Source organism: Poecile atricapillus, chromosome 1 (genome assembly GCF_030490865.1).
Source record: "Poecile atricapillus isolate bPoeAtr1 chromosome 1, bPoeAtr1.hap1, whole genome shotgun sequence".
Lineage (NCBI taxonomy): Eukaryota > Metazoa > Chordata > Aves > Passeriformes > Paridae > Poecile > Poecile atricapillus.
The window spans coordinates 179,651,506-179,669,071 of NC_081249.1; the positions used below are offsets into that span (position 1 = coordinate 179,651,506).

The 17,566-nt window shown below is 51.4% G+C and overlaps 2 protein-coding genes across 2 annotated transcripts; one reads left to right on the forward strand and one right to left on the reverse strand.

Annotated features, from left to right (window-relative positions):
* Window positions 1-113: 113 nt before the first annotated feature.
* On the forward strand, window positions 114-14,691 carry DNAAF2 (dynein axonemal assembly factor 2). The gene is made up of 3 exons (XM_058829293.1): window positions 114-2,131; window positions 10,999-11,145; window positions 12,851-14,691. Exons 1-3 carry the CDS (start codon window positions 245-247, stop codon window positions 13,340-13,342), a joined length of 2,526 nt encoding a protein of 841 aa, XP_058685276.1. The 5' UTR covers window positions 114-244; the 3' UTR covers window positions 13,343-14,691.
* A 475-nt stretch (window positions 14,692-15,166) lies between these two features.
* On the reverse strand, window positions 15,167-16,731 carry MGAT2 (alpha-1,6-mannosyl-glycoprotein 2-beta-N-acetylglucosaminyltransferase). The gene has a single exon (XM_058829298.1). It carries the CDS (start codon window positions 16,644-16,646, stop codon window positions 15,306-15,308), a length of 1,341 nt encoding a protein of 446 aa, XP_058685281.1. The 5' UTR covers window positions 16,647-16,731; the 3' UTR covers window positions 15,167-15,305.
* Window positions 16,732-17,566: the final 835 nt, after the last annotated feature.

The following is a 17,566-nucleotide window of genomic DNA, read 5'->3' on the forward strand; positions in this document are numbered from 1 at the left end:
GGGGATAGAACATAAACTTTGATAACGATGGCGACCCAACCCTGCTGATGCCAGGGGTGATGTCCGAGAACCACCGAGGGGAGGGATGGAGAGGCCTCGGCCCTGAGGGACAGCCCGCCATGTTGTTTTGCCGTCTCCATAGTAACTGGCGCGCCGGCGCCGCCATCTTGTTTACCGTCACCACAGCAACGCCCGCCATCTTGTTCGGCGTCCCCACAGCGGCGCTCCGGGCCGTGCCGGGGCCATGGCGGGCGCGGGGCGGCTTCAGGACCTGGACCTCAGCGCCGAGGAGGCCGAGCGGCTCCAGCACGCTTTCCGCGACGAGCGGTTCCGCGCGCTGTTCGCAGAGTACGCGGCCGAGCTGACCGACCCCGAGCAGCGCCGGCTGTACGAGCAGGAAGTGGCGGCGCTGGAGCGGGAGCGCGGCGTTGAGGTGCGCTTCGTGCACCCCACGCCGGGCTTCGTGCTGCGGACGAGCCAGGAGGGCTCCCGCCGCTGCTACATCAATGTCTGCAGCAACGCGCTGATGGGGGAACCGCGGGCCCGCGCCGAGCGGGGCGGGCATCGCTGGGAGCTGCCCTACAGCCTGGCCCCGGGCCGCGAGGAGCTGCGCCCCGCCGGCCGCCGCCGCCTCCTGTACGACGTTGTGTTCCACCCTGCCGCGCTCCGCCTGGCCGCTCGCAGCGCCCGCTTCCGCCGCCTGCTCTGCGACACGGCGCTGGAGGCCGTGGAGAGCCGCTGCGGGGTGCGGCTGGACCGCAACAACGCCACCGTCCTGCGAGGAGTCTCCTACAAAGGCGTCCCGCAGGCGCCCGTCATCCGCTCCCCGCTGCCCGGCGGCGCCCCAAAGCCGCCCGACGACGGGGAGTCCCCGCTGCCGCCCTTCCCCTTCCCGCCCGCCGCCGCCCCAAAGCCGCCCGCCGCCGGAGGCTCCTCGCCCGCCGCCGGAGGCTCCTCGCCCGCCGCGCCCCCGCCGCCCTCCGGCCCCACCACGCCGCGCTGGAGCATCCGCCACCGCTCCTACGTGGACCTGCAGGACTACCGGCACAGCCGCGACTCTGCGCCCAGCCCGGTGCCGCGGGAGCTGGTGGTGACGGTGGAGCTGCCGCTGCTGCGCTCTGCCGAGCAGGCGGAGCTGGAGATCCGCGGGCGGGAGCTGCGGCTGGACTCGCGGTGTCCCGCCTACCGCCTGCGGCTCCCCCTCCCGTACGACGTGGACGAGAGCGGCGGGCGGGCCACCTTCAACAGGGCCCAGCGGCAGCTGCAGGTCACCCTGCCCGTGGTGCCGCCGCCGGGCCCGCGGGAGCGGCGGGAGGAGGCCGGGCCCGCTGCCGAGGAGCCGGCGGAGGCAGGGCCAGCAGAGGCGGGCGGCGGAGCGGCTCCTCCTCCGGAACTCGGCCCTGGCGGCGCGGCCCGGAGCACGTGTGGCGGCGGGGAGCCCGGTGATTCACTCGCCAAACCCCCGGCTGAGGCACTTTGTGATCCATCTGCCCAGCCCCTCGCTGAACTGCCCGTAGAACCACTCTGTGACCCGCCCGCTGATCCCGCTGAACCCCTCACTGAACCCCCCGTGGATCCAACCTCTGAACCCTTTGCTGATTCCCCCGCTGAACTCCCCGCTGAACCTGCCACTGATCCAAGCTCTGAACCCCCTGCTGCTCCAACCACTGACCCCCCCTCTGAACCCTCCGCTGATCCACCCGCAGAACCACCCAGCGAGCCCCCGGACCCGCCACCGCCCTGCTCCGGTGCCGCTTCCCCCATGGGCAGCCCCGAGCCGGCCATGCCCACGGGGGACACCCCTCCGCAGGCCTCCGAGGAGACGGCCAAGTGCCCTCCTTTCCGTGCCCGGCAGGACGAGGCGTCCCTCACCCTGCTGCTGCTGGTGCCCGGCATCCAGCCCCAGAGCCTGCACGGCGATGTGGGCACGCACCATTACAGCCTCCGCTTCTGCAGCGACACCGCTGCCTTCGCCCTCTTCCTGCGCTTCCCTCCCGCAGCCGCGCTGCTGAGCCCCGAGAGCAGCGTCAGCCTCTCTGCCCACAACGCCGTGGTGCGGCTCGCCAAGGCCCCCGGCAGCACCGGCCTCTGGGACAAGTTCAGCTTCGGCCTCGACCCCTCCGCTCTGCAGGTAACAGTGGCACCTTTGGGGTGCCACCTGCCCGAGGTGTGGCTGCTGCTCGGTGAGTGGTGTCTCAGGGAGGTGTCAGGGGCAGCTGGAAGTTGCTGCTTCCTCCGAGAGCTGCTCCAGGATGTCAGTGCGGTGCCCTGATTTGTGCGAGTCTCGTACGAGCAGCGCCATGGAGCTGACCCTTTCATCCTTGGAATTGGAATGACTTCTGCCTCCCATACAAATATTTTTCTAAGGGAAATTCTGGTGATGGATGAAAACGGTGCCTATGTCCTCTATGTCCTTAGTGTTCACTTTTAAAGCTCTGTAAGTTGCTCCTGCAGCCTGTTCACACAAAGAACGAGGTTTATGATACACCAGGCTTACACACGTGTGCATACACCCTCAAAAAGTGTAGGGGCGCTGTCCCTGTGTCTGTGTTTTGGGACAGAATTCCCATTTACAGCCACAGGAACACCCATTAGTTCAACCAGAGCAGAACAGCAAGCAGCAGCTGTGAACTGCCCCAGTTTTCTGGGTTAAATCTTCACCTGCTCTGTCTGAATATGATTCTAATTTAGGATTTTCTGATTTTATGGGTTGTTGGGTAGTGATGCTCCTGTGGTGGGAGAAAGTGGGGTGGCTGCATCCAGTGTCCCCAAAGGGCTGCCCACCTTGTGATGCTGTCCAGAACCACTCACAGGAGTTTTGTGGAGAACCATGTTCCTCTGCAAGCTCAGACTTCCACACAGCTCCTCATGAGCAGGGATTAAAGCTGCACAGCTCTTGTGTAACCTTCCAGCCATGGGATTTGGAGTTTGGCTGGAGATGAGAGCAATAAAATCCTCTGCAGTTTGGATCACGTGCTGTGGGAGTGCAAGTCCAGGATGCTGGCAGGCTTCAAGCGTATCCACTGGGATAGACTTGGCTTGGAGCAGCTTAATTGCTCCATCCCTACAACTAGAAATGACTTGTGGATGATTTTGAAAGGTATTTATCCAATTAGTGTTTGTGCAGCTGAAACCACGTTGAATTTCCCATTTAGCAGCCGCACACCTTTTACAACAGCAATTTCTGTGAAGGAGGAGCTGATTATTTCGGGGAAGTATCAAAGATGATGAATTTATGGAGAACCACCCACGCTGAGCTGTTTGCAGAGCATTTCCTTTGCTTTTACCGGAGCGGGAGCCTGCAAGTCTGTGCAAGTGGGGCCACAGAACACTCAGTGCTGCTGTTCACTGCTGGCATCTGGCACTGCCTGCTGCTGCCACGTCAAAAAAGCCACTGTGTAAACTCCTGCCTGGTTTCTGTGCAGGTACAGAGGCTGCCCAGGGCACTGGTGGAGTCGTCATCCTTGGAAATGCTCAAAAAACCTGTGGATGTGGCACTTGAGAACGTGGTTTAGTGGTGAACATGGTGGTGGTGCTGGGTTGGTGGCTGCACTAACAGAAGTTTGGTATATATGGATTTGTTATTGCAATTGGAGGAACATTTTGTGATTGAAAGTTGTTAAGAGACTACCCAGTAATGAGATTTTTGGCTTTGTGAGTTATAAAAAAACCCCTTGAATGTGCTGATTTTATTATATATTGCAAAATGTTTTGGGTGGAGTAGAAGAAAGAGATTGGGCATTAGTCATCAGTTTCCCGGCCATTCATTCACAACAGACTCCAAGAGGTTCTCCTGGCCTCCAGTCCTTTTGGACACTGGGCCTGCAAATTGAAGCAGGAGAAATAAACTGAAGTCATTCGTCCTGTTTGCTTTTCTTTTAATCTGTGCTATTTCCCCAAAGTGCCTGAGAGCTGCACTCGCTCAGACTGAAGGGAGAAAAATGAATATTTAATTAGAGCCACTATTAGATGCTGCCTTCTGGCCATTAACCATTTGTTCCTGGTCGCTTTTCTTCTGCTTACGTTGATTTCTTCAATTTGTCTGATGCCACCTTGGGGGTTTTTCTGCCTTGAGTCTCATTCCATAGATCAGAGCTGTGGTTGTTGCACTGAGACCTGTAACGAGTCACATCAGTCATTGCAGAGTGCAGAGCCCTGTAAATAAATGCCTTTGGGGAGTTTTTGGGGTTGAGGCAAGCAGGAATTTTGTCCTGGAGCAGGAATTTTATCCTGCATCTCCCAATCTGCTTGTTGGTCATCTCTTCTCCCTCAGCAGCGTTGCCAGAGGATGGTGCCTGGCAGAAGTGAATCATGGAATGTTTGGGTTGGAAGGGATCCTAAAGCTCAACCAATTCCACCCCTCCATGAGCAAGGGACACCTTCCCCTATCCCAGATTGCTCCAAGCCCTGTCCAACCTGGTGAATGTTTTTAACAGCTATGGAATTCCTGCTCTGCTCTATTCTGGGAAGTTGCTTCCTGCTGGAGGCCGAGGGTTGTGTTCCATGTGTTGTTTCATGGAACAGATTCCAGAGCCTGCCTGCCCAAATCATTCCCCTTGAATGTTCCTTCTTGGAAGTTGGTCTGATCCACGTACTGGTAGAAGAATGAGTTGAGCTCATCCTTAGGTCACCGTGCTTGAAACAGAACTTCAAGAGCTGCTTTTCCTTTTGTTGTCAGCTGTGGCTGAATCCCTGTGCTGGAAGATGATCTATTTAGAGCTCAGTTTCCATAGATGCCGAGCAGTTGGAATTCCCACCCCAACAAGTGCCTCTTTTCAGGAAATCTTTACAGTGCCCTGCTCTTCCCTGGACTTTACCTGTGAGGAGTTTCACTCCTTGGCCAAAGCAGAACGTCCACACTGCAGCTGGACTCGATGATCTTGGAGGTCTTTTCCATCCTCTTGATTCTATGGCTTGTTATGGTGACCAGAAATCCTATAAAAATAAAGATTCCATAAATTTGGACGTTGTGGGCTTAGGGTCACATATTTTAGGTGTTTAAAAGCCCCCTTTTGTCACTGCTCTGGTGCTCAGTCACTGCACCAGAGACCACAGTGCTGACCTTGCTCCAGACCCTGTTTTTCCCAGGGAATAATCTCATGACCTGAGGAAGCTGCCTGATTTCCCCACTGTCAAAATCTCTGCCCTTTGTCTCGAAATACCAGCCAAGGGCTTTGCTCTCTCCATTACTCTTCATTGCAGTTCACCCTCTGGAACCTTCCACACCTTCTGCTTAAATCCTGGGAATTCAGGCCTGGGAAACTCCTGCATCAGAGGGTTCCCCTTCATTTCCAGACAACACAGCCTGGGGAGTAAATGATGAAGGAAGAATGGTTGGGAGTTAAATAACCATTAATAAAATCTGTAAGCCTGCCAGGCAGGGTTTCTGAGAACGTGTCCTGGTGTGTCCTGGTTTATGGTAGTGCTGGAGCTGAGCAATTATGGAAATTGTGCCTTTGGAAAGGACTTGGAATGTCTTGGAATGTTTGGCCTCCTGGGGTTAAATGCTCGATTGCTAACAGAAATAAAAAGCAATTTTCTGGGGGTGTACTGAGCTGCTGAGACTTGGGGGCTCAGTTCTAGGAGTATGTGAAACCCATTTGGCAGGTAATTAATTCTGCCAGCAGTTTTGGGGTTGTGTCTGCTCCTTTTCATGGGATTAGAAAAAGACTGGTTCATGCAGGAATTCCCTTTTAGGCTGATCCACCCTTCCTGCCCTTCTCAGAGGCCTGGAATGGGTTTGTTCAGAGGATGTGTGCTCAGTCCTCTGGTCAGTTCCCCCCGGGCTCCCCTTGCTGGGCAGGGAACTGCAGCCAGCCCATCCCTTTCCTAAAAGATCCCCTCAGATCTTAGGGAGAAAGAATATCAGGATTTAACTCACGTAAACCCCCACGGGGCTCCAGAGAACAGCAGGGAGCAGAGGAAAACAGAGGAAATATTTCCTCTGCTTTCCTATGCATTGCTTTTTTAACATTTACAGGCTGAAAAAGATTATACTGAACATTCCTGAGGAGTTCATGCTTGGAGCTGAGGCTGAGTTACGCTGTGTGAGGGATGCAAATGGGAATTTCTCAGAGATAGGGAAGTTTTGTTTAACTTTCCTGGGAGTGTTGAGGCCTCATTGCAGGATGTTCTACATGGATTTGATTTTTCTGCTTGGCACAGCCACCAGTGCCTTGTGAAGGAGACCCTTTGGAAACTTTTGTTGCTTTTTCCTTCAGAAAGCAGCTGGTAAAAAAACATGTGGAGCTGTTGGAGCAGGTCCAGAGAGGCCATGGAGCTGCTGCAAGGGCTGGAGCCCCTCTGGAGCCAGGCTGGGAGAGCTGGGAATGTTCACCTGGAAAAGGGAAGGATCCAGGGAGAGCTCAGAGCCCCTTGCAGGGCCTGAAGGGGCTCCAGGAGAGCTGGAGAGGGACTGGGGACAAGGGATGGAGGGACAGGACACAGGGAATGGCTCCCAGTGCCAGAGGGCAGGGATGGATGGGAGATTGGGAATTGGGAATTGCTGGCTGGGCTGGAATTGCCAGAGCAGCTGTGGCTGCCCCTGGATCCCTGGCAGTGCCCAAGGCCAGGCTGGACATTGGGGCTGGAGCAGCCTGGGACAGTGGGAGCTGTCCCTGCCATGGCAGGGCTGGGATGGGTGGGATTTAAGGTCCCTTCCAACCCAAACCATTGTGGGATTCTGGAATGATTAAGTGCCCCCTAGAAGAGGCTGGGATAAGGTGATCTGGGCTGATCCAGCCTGGCCTTGGACACTCACAGAGATCAGGGTAGCCACAGTTTCTCTGAGCACCCTGTGCCAGCCCCTCCCCACCCTCAGAGCCAGGAATTCCTGCCCAATTTCCCATCTAAATTTCCCACATCCCTTGTGTGGAGCTGCAGGTGGCAGAGTTCTGTTGCTCCTGGCACTGGGACCATGTGGAAAAGGCCAAGGGCTGGAAGTGCCCCCATGGGCTGTGCTGGGCTGGCTGAGCTCAGAATTAGGACTCTGGTGGATAAATGTTTTTCTTGGTTGGAGAATCAACCAAGCATGAAACCTTGAGAGCCGTGTTGGGAAGTGTAAGACATGGGTGTTTTAAACCTTTGCTGCCTTTTGTGGAGAAATCCTTCCCAGACAGCTGTTTTGCCCTCATTTCCAAGCTGTTGGGAGTTGTTGCACAGTTTCTTTGGAAGTCAGAGTTCTAATTTTCAATTTCCAAGCTACTATAAAGACTTATTGTAATAGTCAGGGGTTACTTCTAAGAAGATGCTGCTGGAAACTGGGGCTGTTGAATGTAATCCTACAACAGTTTATTTTCGGTTCAGTTAATTCTGTGCTCAGCATTTCAAGACTCCTGGCAAGTTTTTTGGGAGGTCAGAGAAGGACAAAGAAGGAGAACACAACAAACTTATTATTTCACATTTTTCAAAGTAATCTCTTCCCCAAGCTACATTAAGGATCATAATTAGTTTGCTTCTGCTATAAAACAAACTAATTTCTGAATAGTCTTTAATTGGTAGCTGCATTTTGGGAATAACGTGACTACACAAAACAGTTATGTCAGGAAACATTATTAACCTACTGATGAAGCTCATCAAAGCTTCCTTGGAGCTGTTTCATCTTTGCAGTCATGAGCACCTTGGAAAAGTTTTCATTTCTCTACAGGTACCAAAACTTTGAGTTTTAAATTCTCAGGTCTCAGAGCTGGTTTGTGCTGGGACCCCACAAATGCAGAGGTCAGGAAATCCAGGTCCTTTTCCATATTGGCATGAACTGTTGGGTTTTGACGAGAGAGGTTGTGGCTGCTCCACCCCTGGAGTTGTCCAAGGGCAGTTTGGATGGGATTTGGAGCAGCCTGGGATAGTGGAACCCATGGCAGGCTTGGAACTGGATGGGATTTAAATCCCCTCCCAACCCAAACCATTCTGAGATTCCCTGATCCTCTCATTACAGGAACCACAAAAATAATTTAAGCCTGAAATCTGTCCTGCTTTTCAAACTCGCAGCCTGTGTGGGAGGTAACTCTGGATGGAAACTGTCTTCAATTTGGATAAATTAAAGCAGAATAAACCCATCTGAGTGCTGAGGGCAGCCGTGAGGGGACCGGCTCTGCGCCGTCGGTGCTGTGAGACACAAGGATGGGTTTGAATGATGAAGTGCTCTAGAAACCAAAGTCATCCCTGCTAAGGTTTATGTTAATTTGGTCTCAGTTTAGTCACAGGGAAAAATGAGTGTGTACCAAACAGCAGATGACAGTGTGTGCAGGGAAAAACAAATTAAATTCGAAGTTGCTAAGAGAACATCATAAATACCAGAAAATAAACGGCTTAAATTGAAGAATTATTTTACAGGGTCATTGAAATCAGCTGCAGATGGTTGTCCTCTGTTTGCTCTGGCTTGGAAGGCAGAGCAGGCTTTAGAATAAATTCCTGAATAATTTTTTTTCCAAGGTCTGTGCTCTGATAACATCTGCAGTAATATAAATGCCTTGGTGTGTGCTTCCCGTGAATGCAAAGTCTGAGTTACAGTGGCTGGTGGAACAGGCTAATGATAATCATTGACAACAAACACATCCCAGGTCCATGATTTATGGCAGGCCACGGGGTAGGGATGGGGTAAAATGGTAAATATTTACAAGAATTCAGAGTTGTGCTGGGCTGAAACTTGGTAAAATTGGTTTGCAGTAATGAGTCAGAATTAACAGAGCAACATCACAAGCGGTTACTTTTTATCCTCATTTAAAGTACTGATTAATCATAGAATTACAGAATATCCTGAGCTGGAAGGGACCCACAGGGATCATCCAGGGCAGCTCCAGGCCCTGCACAGACCCCCCAACAATCCCAGCCTGGGCATCCCTGGGAGAAGTCTCCAAACCCTCCTGGAGCTCCGGCAGCCTCGGGAATGTCACCATTCCCTGGGCAGTGCTCTGGGGGAAGAACCTTTCCTGCTAATAGACCTCCCATTCAGTTTTAGTTTTTTAAACAATATTTTCTGTGAAGAAAACAAATTCTTTTGTTTTTAATTAGGATAAAATTCTCCAGAAAGGTTCAGCACGTTTGTTGCCAAACTGCTGAGTCCTGATTGCACTGAGGAGGAGCGGGTGTCCCTCACACAGCCACGGGTGCCAGATGCAGATTCAGAGGGGAAAAAAGATTCTTTTCCTCATTTTATGGAGAAAAAGTAGGATGGGACTTGGAACAACCTGGTCTAGTGGAAAGTAATGAAAGTTCCTGAAAATATCCCATGGCAGGGGGCTGGAATGAGATGAGCTGGAAGGTCCCTTCCAACCCAAACCGTGATTCCCTGACTTGGATTTTTCAGCTGGGTCAGGAAGGCTGTGCTTTGGAAGTGCAGGCAGGGCACCAAAATCCCAAATCCCCTCCAGGAGAGGCTGATTTGTCTGTCTGTGCTCTGTGGGCCAAACATTCCAGGGCAGAGCTGGGAATTCTCCTCCTGAGCCGCCCAAGGATCGGGTTCAGGAGCTTGTGGGAGTTTTGGTGCCGCACAGATTTTGTGTCTGCAGCCCCTGCCTCATTCCTGTACTCTGACACCTTCCCCTGAGCTCTGCAGAGTATTTCCACAGCCTAAAGCTCTGTCAGATCCCTCTCTGGCAGGCAGGAGAGGATGCAGCACGAGGGAATAAGAATTTTAGGCTTTGCATGTAGAAATGCAAGAAATGGGGATGTTCTGAGAGGGTTTTCAGTCAGGGCAGCTCTGCTGCACTTTAATCTCTCCCCAAACCATCCCAGCATCCAGTGCTGGCTCTTTGCCTGGATTGTAATCTTTCTGGATAGAAAATGAATCCAATCCTCTGCCTTGGAAAACCAACAGTACGTCTGTTATGACTTTCCATATTGTGATTTCTAATTTAACTAGTGGAAAAAATAGGACTCTGGCTTATTTTTCCAATCCTGGTTTGTGGGGGTTTTTTTTTGGGTTTTTTTTTGTTTTTTTTTTTTCAAGATGACAGTTAAATTTTGTACCTCAGACACAATGTGACATCTGGCTGTGCATAAGGCTCCATCCACAGGGGGCCAAAAATGTGCAGAATTGCCTTTTTGCTTCTGGGTCTGCAAGATGTCAGTGATAATTGAATGTAACTTTCATTGGATTGACAAGAGGGTTGAACTGGACCAAGAAATTGAAAAGTGTGACTTAATGTGGAAGGTTTGCAACTTGTCCCTGTTATTTCCAATTAAATAAGGAAGGTAATTCCCAGAACCTAAACTACTCCTCTAGGTCAGACTATTTTTATTGTGTCTGTCCTTAGCCTCAGCCTACACAGATGATGTAGGAATAACCCAAGGACAGGGAAAGCTCTGCAGGTCCTATGAAACAGCCCCTCCAGGATATATTTTAGGACCTTTAATTACGTGTAACTGATTTAAATCTCTAAACCTGTAGCAACACGTTTCAGGTTGTTTATGAACATCCTGGAAACACACCCCAGGCTGTGTCTCTGCCTAGGGATCCCTCTCCTTTTGGTTTTTTTTTCCAACTGGTTTGTCTGTGTGGAGATCAGAGCAGTCTCAGTGTCTGGGTGTGAAATGGATCCAGCCCTGAGTGTTCCAGATCTGATCTTGGAGTGAGGATCCTGCAGTGCCTCTCCAAGGAGGTGTTTGTGTTTTCCTAAAGACAGACAGGAGACAAACCCACCACAGTCTAACACCTTCCTGCTGTTAGGACAGGTGAGGATGGTGGAACCAGGTCGGTACAAATATTTTTTCAGAGAGAGTCTAAATCTCTGTATTAGTCACCCATCCAAAGAGAGAAATAATATTTCCTTTATATTTGATACCATGCAGATTTGTACTTTCCAGCAAAATTAGCTAAGCACTGGTCTTAATTAATTTCACCTCATTCTTTGAATGTCTGGCTTAGAATTTCTCTCTCAAGCCATGAGTGTGCTGTGAAACTTGGGAATCGCTGTCCTGGCTTTCTTTGCAGCGAGTTCTTGGCCCCAATACCCACAAAAAGAACATAACCTGCTGTTTTCTCTCTTTTTTTTTTTTTAGGAAAGATTGTTTGTCAGTGAGGAGAACGTTGATGGATTTCTAGGCACTGCTTTCTGCCCTTCCCCTTGCTCCCAATCAGCACTGGAAAGGCAGCCATTAATTGAAGTGCTGGATGTTACTGAGGACAGAATTCAAATCAGGGTGGAGGTAAGGATCCAGGAGCAGCACAGGCTGATTTATGTTCTTCAGCAAGATCCTATCAAATCCCACTGGAACAGCTTTGTTCCTGTTTTGTCCTGAGGAAGCAGGGGAAACCCAGGACTGGGGTTATTTGCAAGTTAAATGTCAATTTTCAGAAGCAAAGCTTGTGTTTGTGCCGTTTAATGTGACCAAAGATTGAAACCAAAGAAATGAAACCTGTTTCATTTGGAAGATGCAGAACTGTGATCCAATCATTTAAAAAAGTGCTTTTTCCTTGCAGGAATAACTCATTCACTCAGCCTTGTACAGGTAGAGAAATCCTAGAGGGTTTTATCTGGGAAGAATCCTACCTCATCTTTATTCAATCCATGTATTGGAATACTTGGTGGGTTCCTGTTGTGTAGATAATTAAACATGAGGCTATTAATCTTAAACACTGGTCTCAAATTCAATCCTTGTAGTTTCAGGCCTCATTCAGGCTCTTCTTCCCCTGTCTAGAGCAAGACAGGCTGTTTCTGGGATCTGCCACGGGATTAAAGTGTCCTCCCTTGGCAAAATAGATGGACAGATGAAGAAATCCAAATGTTTATTTTGTAAGGAGGAAAATGTGAGATAAACCCCCCACGTTCACTGGGATTTCTTCATCCAAAATTCAGATGAAACTTTTCTGAAAAGAAACATAAAAAGCAGAAATGAGCAGGTCACTGCTGTGGCCATGAACTGGGGACTGCAGCTGGGGTTAATGTGTAGCTGGTTTTTTGGGAGGCAAGTTCAGATGAAACACATGACCTCTGGAACTGGGCTGGAGGCCCGAGGAGTTTCCCAAAGATAGCGGATCCAGCTTAACTTTCACAGCTGCTGTGGGTTGGACATAAAAAAAAATGAAATTCTGAGTGTTGGAGAGCAGATGAGTCTGGTTTGGGACCTAAGGGCAGCTGAGATACCTTAAATCATCACATTCCTGCTCCTGTGTGGGGCCAGGAGTTGGAGTTGATGATTCTTGAGGGTCCCTTCCACCTCAGGGTATTCCATGATTGTGTTTTCCTTTGGGAAGGACTGACTGGTGTTTCTCGTGTTTCCTGCTGGGAAGAGCAGTGGTTTGGGGGTGTGAGAAAGAGCCTGTGTCTCTGAATCCATGAATCCAGCTGCTCTTGGATAGATCCCTACCTCTCCTGACTCTCCACTGCCAGGGATCTATGAATTCCCAGCAGTTTTTTGCCAAAACACACAGTAATGGTGAAATTTGGGCAGTGCTTTTTGGACAGCACCTCTCCCCTCCCGAGGCAAAGGGCAATTCCCGGATTAGCTCCGCAGTCATTCCCTGATTGCTTCCAACCTTGCACCAAGAGTTGAGATCCCCTGGCTGATTCTGTGGCCGCTGGGATTGGGAGATTTTGGGAATCAGGCTGGGTGTGCTGAGTGGCCACTGCCCAGTGCCTTTCCTCGAGCAGAGAAATCCCTGGGAAGCAGAAGGACCTCCCTGGACATTCCCAGACAGGAGCAGGAAAACCTCAGCACCCGCTCACTTGGCTTCTAGAAAGAGAATCATGGAATCACAACTCGATTTGGAACCTTTTCCAACCCCCATGCCATGGGCAGGGACGCTTTCCACCATCCCAGTGGCACTGAGCTGTTGGAGAAACAAATCTCTCCTGTCTTGGTGTGCACAGTTTGTTCCAACTAGAAAATAATTCATTTCTTTCCTTGACAGCCACAGGAACGTGATGGAGAAGGAACACTTGGCAGCTCTGGGGGAGCCCTTTCTGGAAGGACCGACAGCAGCTACCCCGAAACAAAGGCAGAAACAGAGTGTCCTGCAGCCGAGGGAGGTGCTGCAGGGTCCAGCCCCGCTCCCACAGCTGGAACAATAGGAAAAGCAGGCTGTGCTTCACACCATTGTTTGCAGCATGAACCTCCTGCCACCAGTTCAGCGATTCCTGGCGGATCTGGGAGAAAGGAGCCCGATTTAGAAAGTGCTGCTGCAGCAGGACACACAGCCCCGGCCCCAGGCTCTGGAAAACAACGAGAAGTGCCAGGGGATGAGGATGAGGATGAGGAGGCAGCCCCAGGGCTGGGCAGCAGGGCAGGATCCCCCGTGCTGCGAGAGGTGAACCCCGAGGACGGGAGCGTGCGGATCCTCCGCGATCACCGCACGCGCTGCCCCGTCCCCTTCCACAACTCTTTGCTCTACGAGCTGGATTAGTTTCATTGATTTAAGGATTTCCTTCTGTTGTTTGATGCTTGCTCTGACTTCCATGTGATGATTCCAGGGCCCATGGGTTCCTACTGAAACTGGTGCAACACCAAAACCTTCCTTAACTTAAAAGTGTTAATAATTTTCTAATCACATCTTTGGCAATAATTTTACTTACAAGAAAAGTTTGCAGTTGGAGGTGACTCTGAGCTCTTGGAAAAAAATGTATCTTTATTGTTTACATAAATTTTTTTATTCTCTTCCCTTGTTTCAGGGATTATTTGTATATATCCTCGGTCTAATGGCTCCCTCGGGAATTGAGCAGTAGTCATCATTTTCCAAACCTTTCATTTTGTGATAACTGCAGGATTAGACTCGCAGTGATTCTTAGCAATCAAATGAAATTTCTAATTACCCGGAGAAGTTCTAATTAGTCTCCTAGAAATAATCAACATTTATACCCTGTATTCCATCCTAGTGCTGTGCTTCAGATCTGCAGCACCCAGATATCCCCCAGCTGAACAAATTCCATTGCACAAGAACATCCTCTGAGCACGTCTGCTCTGAAGTATTTACAATTGGTGAAATAGATTCTCTTTACCCAGATTAGATTTATTTTTCTCAGTTTCCCTCGAATTTCAGCATTTCTCACCCCCCTAAAGCACAATAACCGAGAGAACACATCTAATAATAAACTTCCTGTTCCCCTTTCCTCACTGCTGCTGAACCAACTTCTGTTTTTGCTTGAGAGGTGCTTTAGAGGAGAGTACATTTTGCCTCTTTTCAGGGCACTGCTGTCACATTTCTCTGTGAAACACCAGTTTGGGTGTGTGGTTTCAGAGCTCAGCAGGAGCCACAGCTGCCCCAGACACCTGCCCTGCCCTCCCTGGTGTCACATCCTGCAGGAGCTTTGCTGGGCTCAGCTTAACCCCATCAGCTTTTTGGGAGAGGTCTCGGAGTGTGAGGCACCAGCACAGCTTCAGCACCAGCCCCAACCCAGCAGAACAGAACACGGAGCGATTACCTTGCAAAATTGTGCTTAAATAACCCCTGGAAAAAGAAAAAAACCCAGCATTTTCTTTCTCTGCCACATTTCTGTGTTCTACAAAAGCTGCTGAGGTGCTTTTGCCACAGCTGAGTTCAAAGAGGAGTGGCCTTAGAGCTGCTGCAGCATTCACAGACGGCTCCGTGGCCCCAGCTCAGCCCCTTCCCACCCCACAGCAGCAGTTTTGACACAGCTAATTTGGAACAACTTTTTCTTTTTTTAAATCCAAACAAAAGAGGTGTTGTGCCACCAATTTGCTACTCTTTTCTGCCCCGATTAATGAGTATCATTAAAAATTTAATGAAGTTAAATGCACACTGCTAGAAGGGGTGATGGAACACGTCCAGCCCTCAGGATTAAAGAAGAGAAACTCCCCCCTCCTTCCCATCCTGACTTTTTAGGAACACAAGATGACATCATCTTTTTGCTGACAATCAAGAACTTCTCTAGGCTTACAAAACAATGGAATTTTTATTTTGGCAGAACTAAAAAAATCATATATTTATCTACATCGTAGTAAAAACAATGCAATTTATTTTTTTTTTTCCATCCTTCATATATTCATCGACACAGCGCAACCGAACCGGGACTCGGGGATCGGGGGTGAGGTGACCCCGGGTGGGACCCCAGGCACCACCAGAGCTTTGAAGCACCAAAAAAGATGCACTTAAAATTGTTCTCCTCCTCCTCCTCCTCCCAGCAAACACAGCAGCAGGTCACTTTTTGCGTAGGGGCTGCAGCACATCACCCGTTTCCAAAACGTGGTTGCCAAACATGAGAGATTACTATTTTGGGACACCTTTAACAAGAATGTTTATTCATATTAAAGCAGAAACCAACTCATAAATGCTGTTTATACACGTGTGTGTGCCTGGAAGAGACACAATGGAACAACTCAAGGAGAAAAGGCGGCTGCGAGGAGGATCCTCACTGGAGTCTGCGGTAACTCTTACAGAGTTCGTGGTCCCTGATGTCTCCCCACCCTCCGTTCTTGACGTGAGGGGACAGGGGAGCCATGGAGTACCTTTTACTGACGCTCATCGCCTCGGGAAACAGGTACTGTTGGTTGCTGTTCAAGAGAGAATCGATTTTGGCACTCTGGGTGGACGGTCTGCAGGATTTCTTGTGGTGCATGCCACAGTCCCCCGTGTGAAAAATCCTGGGGATTTCGGGAACCAGCACTTTCCAGAACTTTGGAAGACAAGAGACAGTCAAGTGCTGCAGAGTCCAATCCCAGTTGTAATCATCGTAGGTGCAGAAGGCGTCCGTGCACTCGATGAGCTTCTGGTAGGTGTCTCTGCCGAAGGCCATGCCCATGTTGTGCTCCGTGGACTTCCACGTCTTCATCTCCACCTTGTCGGCGCGGCCGGCGAAACCGCCCCGCACGGGGCTGTAGGTGCCCAGCGACACGAGCTGGCACTCGGGGCACTCTCGCTGGCGCAGCGCCCAGAGCTGCTTGAGGACGTGGTAGAAATCGGGCGCCAGGTAATGATCCTCCTCCAGGAAGAGCACGGGCCCCGCGTGCTCCCGCAGCGCCCGCACGCGCTCCCACACGAAGTGCAGCTTCCACCACCAGTGGTGCTTGGTCTGCGCGAAGCGCGCCTCGCGGTAGTGCCCGAACGAGTCGGGGAACTCGGCGTTGATGCAGCCCAGGCGCAGCGCCGCCGCCTTGCCCACGTCGCGGGGGCAGTCGCGGGGGTCGTGGCCCGGGAACTCGCGCGGGTACAGCTGGATGCTGAACGGGAAGAACACCTGCAGCACCGGGCAGAAGTCCACGCGGGCCGCCAGCCGGTTCAGCTCCTCGGCCCACAGGTCGTGGCTCAGCACCAGCAGCACGTTCTCCACGCCCGCCGCCCGCCGCAGCGACTCGAGCAGCAGCCGCAGGTGCTCGGCGCGGTCGTGCACCTGCACCACGAGCACCACGTCGGGCCGCGCCGGGAAGCGCCCGGCGTTCCGCACCGGCTGGTCGAAGTTCAGGCGGTACACGAGCGAGCGGTAACTCAGCGTCGCGTTCTCGGACAGCACCTCCGCCGCCACGGCGGCCGACGCGTTGGCGACGGGGCGGCGCGGTACCGGCGGCGGGAGCTCGCTGACCCGCGGCGGCTCTCCGGTGCTACCGGGACCGCCCCGCTGCTGCTGCTGCTGCTGCTGCTGCTGCAGCTGCTGTCGCCGCCTCCCGCCGCCGCCGGTGCCCCAAAGCGCCAAGGCGCAGAGCGCCAGCGCCAGCGCCAGCAGCAGCACCTTGCGCTTGTAGACGCGCAGCCGCATCGTCCCGGCGGCGGCGGCCCCGCTCCGCCGCTCCCGCCGCCGCCGCCGCCGCCGCTCCCGCTCCCAGCGCGCGCGCGCCGCCGCCGCCCCGCGCGCACACGTCGCCGCTCCCCATTGGCCGCCGCCGCGGCAGCCGCCGCCTCGCTATTGGGCGGATGAGCCGTCAATCAACTCCGCGGAGCTTCCGCCGGGTTGGGGGGGCCGCGCAGCCGCCGCCGCCGCACCGCGCTCTGATTGGGCAGCGCCGAGAGGGGGCGGGGCCAAAGCGTGAGGCGGGGGGCGGGAAGGGGCAGCGAGAGCCTTCGGGATTGGGAAAAAAAATTGGAAAAAAAACTCTGGAAACGCAAAGAAAACTCAGGGAAACCGTCAGGGATTCCCGGGAGTAACATCAAAGAGAAGTGAATACAAGCTTTGAAAAATAGCACGTTAAAAATCATCCTGCAATGACAAGGGTAAGGTGAGAAATCATTCTGGAAATGCAGAAATAAGATAAAATCATTGTAGGACTGAAAGAATAAGATAAAATAATTCTAAGATTGAAAGAAAAAATATTCTAAGATTGACAGAATAAAATAAAATAATTGTAGATTTGCAAGATTAGGATTATAAACCCATTCTTGAATGGTAAAAAATAAGAAAAATCAGATTAATTAATTCTAGAATCGCAAGGATAAAATGAGTCTAAAATTTTCAACATAAATATAAGAGTAAAATAATTCCAGAATTGCAAGAACAAGACAAGGAAACCTGGAAATTATAATATATAGAAAGATAAAATATTTCCAGAATTGTAAGGACAAGATAAGAAAACCACCCTGGGTTGGGAAAAAAAATAAAAAAAATTAGAACTATTCTGGCATTGCAAGAATGACACAATGAACTCGTTCTAGAATGGCAGGAAATACAAGAAAACTGTTCCA

Coding starts and splice junctions, on each gene's coding strand:
- MGAT2 (XM_058829298.1), bottom strand. CDS start 16,646: ATGCGGCTGCGCGTCTACAAGCGCAAGGTGCTGCTGCTGGCGCTGGCG.
- DNAAF2 (XM_058829293.1), top strand. CDS start 245: ATGGCGGGCGCGGGGCGGCTTCAGGACCTGGACCTCAGCGCCGAGGAG. Junction 2,132..10,998: donor TCGACCCCTCCGCTCTGCAG/GTAACAGTGGCA, acceptor TTTTTTTTTTAG/GAAAGATTGTTTGTCAGTGA. Junction 11,146..12,850: donor GAATTCAAATCAGGGTGGAG/GTAAGGATCCAG, acceptor TTTCCTTGACAG/CCACAGGAACGTGATGGAGA.